Source organism: Gymnoscopelus braueri, assembly GCF_963280865.1.
Source record: "Gymnoscopelus braueri genome assembly, chromosome: 4".
In the NCBI taxonomy this organism is placed as follows: Eukaryota; Metazoa; Chordata; class Actinopteri; order Myctophiformes; family Myctophidae; genus Gymnoscopelus; species Gymnoscopelus braueri.
The window spans coordinates 34,360,327-34,361,831 of NC_137605.1; the positions used below are offsets into that span (position 1 = coordinate 34,360,327).

At 42.1% G+C, this 1,505-nt stretch overlaps 1 protein-coding gene across 1 annotated transcript in view; it reads right to left on the reverse strand.

Moving 5' to 3' along the window:
• Positions 1-1,236: 1,236 nt before the first annotated feature.
• The window catches only part of LOC308083582 (basic helix-loop-helix transcription factor scleraxis-like), a gene marked incomplete at its 3' end in the record, with an annotated part of 1,849 nt that continues 1,580 nt past the window's right edge, over positions 1,237-1,505 (reverse strand). The window contains exon 2 of the mRNA XM_080425898.1: positions 1,237-1,297. Within this exon, the coding sequence (XP_080282024.1) occupies positions 1,237-1,297 (61 nt within the window). The remainder of the gene's footprint in view (positions 1,298-1,505) is intronic.

Genomic DNA, 1,505 nt, shown 5'->3' on the forward strand with positions numbered 1-1,505 from the left:
ATAGGGTTCAAGTGATTAATGTAAAAATAAATATCCAATCACACAAAGATTTGGCAGCCCCCCTGTAGTAACTCTGAGGCCCGGACCCCCTGCTGAAGACCCCTGGTATAGATGCTTGACCGATGCACCACGATGGATTCGAACCCACAACCTTCCGCGGAGGTGGGCAGGCAGTTTACCACTGTGCCACCTGAGCGCCACCCTCTGTCTCAAAGTAAGTGCATTTTTACCTTACATATGAGGGGATTTCAAAACATTTAACCCTGGTGTCAGCTGACCAGCGGAAGCTATTGTGGCAATGGGGAACCCTTCCATTAAATTAGACCTATTTCCTGACATATTATTATGAAATATATATTATGGAAACTATTCTATTCTTCTATAAACACATTTCCCCTAGACGATAATTCATGTCTACCATTTAACCGCTTAAACCCTATATATACTGCATTTTTCCCCTCTACAACAAATTTCCTCACCCTAGAATAAGGAAGCTGGGGTTCATGTGGTTAATGAGAAAACTGGGTTTGTGATGCAAAAAGGGCAATCAGTACTTTCATATACCATGGAATTATATTTCTTACAAAGGTGTGCCACCAACACAAGGGAATTGCAACAGATCATGACACCCTGCAACACAGAGCAGACTGCTCAGCAAACACTGAATGAATACAGTGGAATGGCCATTCTGGAGGGTTAAAACAGACACAGGGTCCGTTTTTACACTCTGAAAAGGAAATGAACATTGAGGATTTTCATTGTTTATTCAGCATTTGAGCCACTGAACACCATTTGATGAGATTTTGCCTCTCAGACGCAAAACTTAAAATATTTATCGTTGGATACGATAGTCCATAATTCCATTATGTATTGATGTTGGTGCCATAGGAGAGATAACAGGCAAACATTGATCAAAATAACTATTCTTTAATTAAGTAATGCAGATGTTTAACAATAATTTAACTCTTGAGAGCGTAAAATGAAACCAAATTTTACACTCTATAAAGATCTATAAGGGTCTATTTGGTTACCAACTCTCCATCATTTAGCTGGGGACCACCTGGAACCCCCTCAAGGACCACTGGTTAAGAACATCCCTCCTGGTGAAACTCATTACCGTCAGGTGTGAAGTCACCCTCCCTAAGACCATACGGTAGTGCGGAATTGGCGAGTAAATTGGAGAGCAAATGGAAAAATAAAATAAACAGTCGAAAATATATGTATATTTACAGTAGTTTATGGCTTACAGTCAGGAAAAGGTGGAGAGCAGGCGATGAGGGATAAAGACCATCCCACGCTGCAAAGGGAAGACAACAGCATTCTGCATTGCAAGAGTCCTGATCATTTTCCATGGAGGCACTGGACAGAGATCTCAGAGGAAGACATAAAACAGCACCTGAAAGAGAGAGAGACCGGTGTGTGTGATGTGTCAGAGCGTTTATACTTTATGTGTGTGTGTGTGTGTGTGTGCGTGTGCGTGTGCGTGTGCGTGCGTGCGTGCGTGC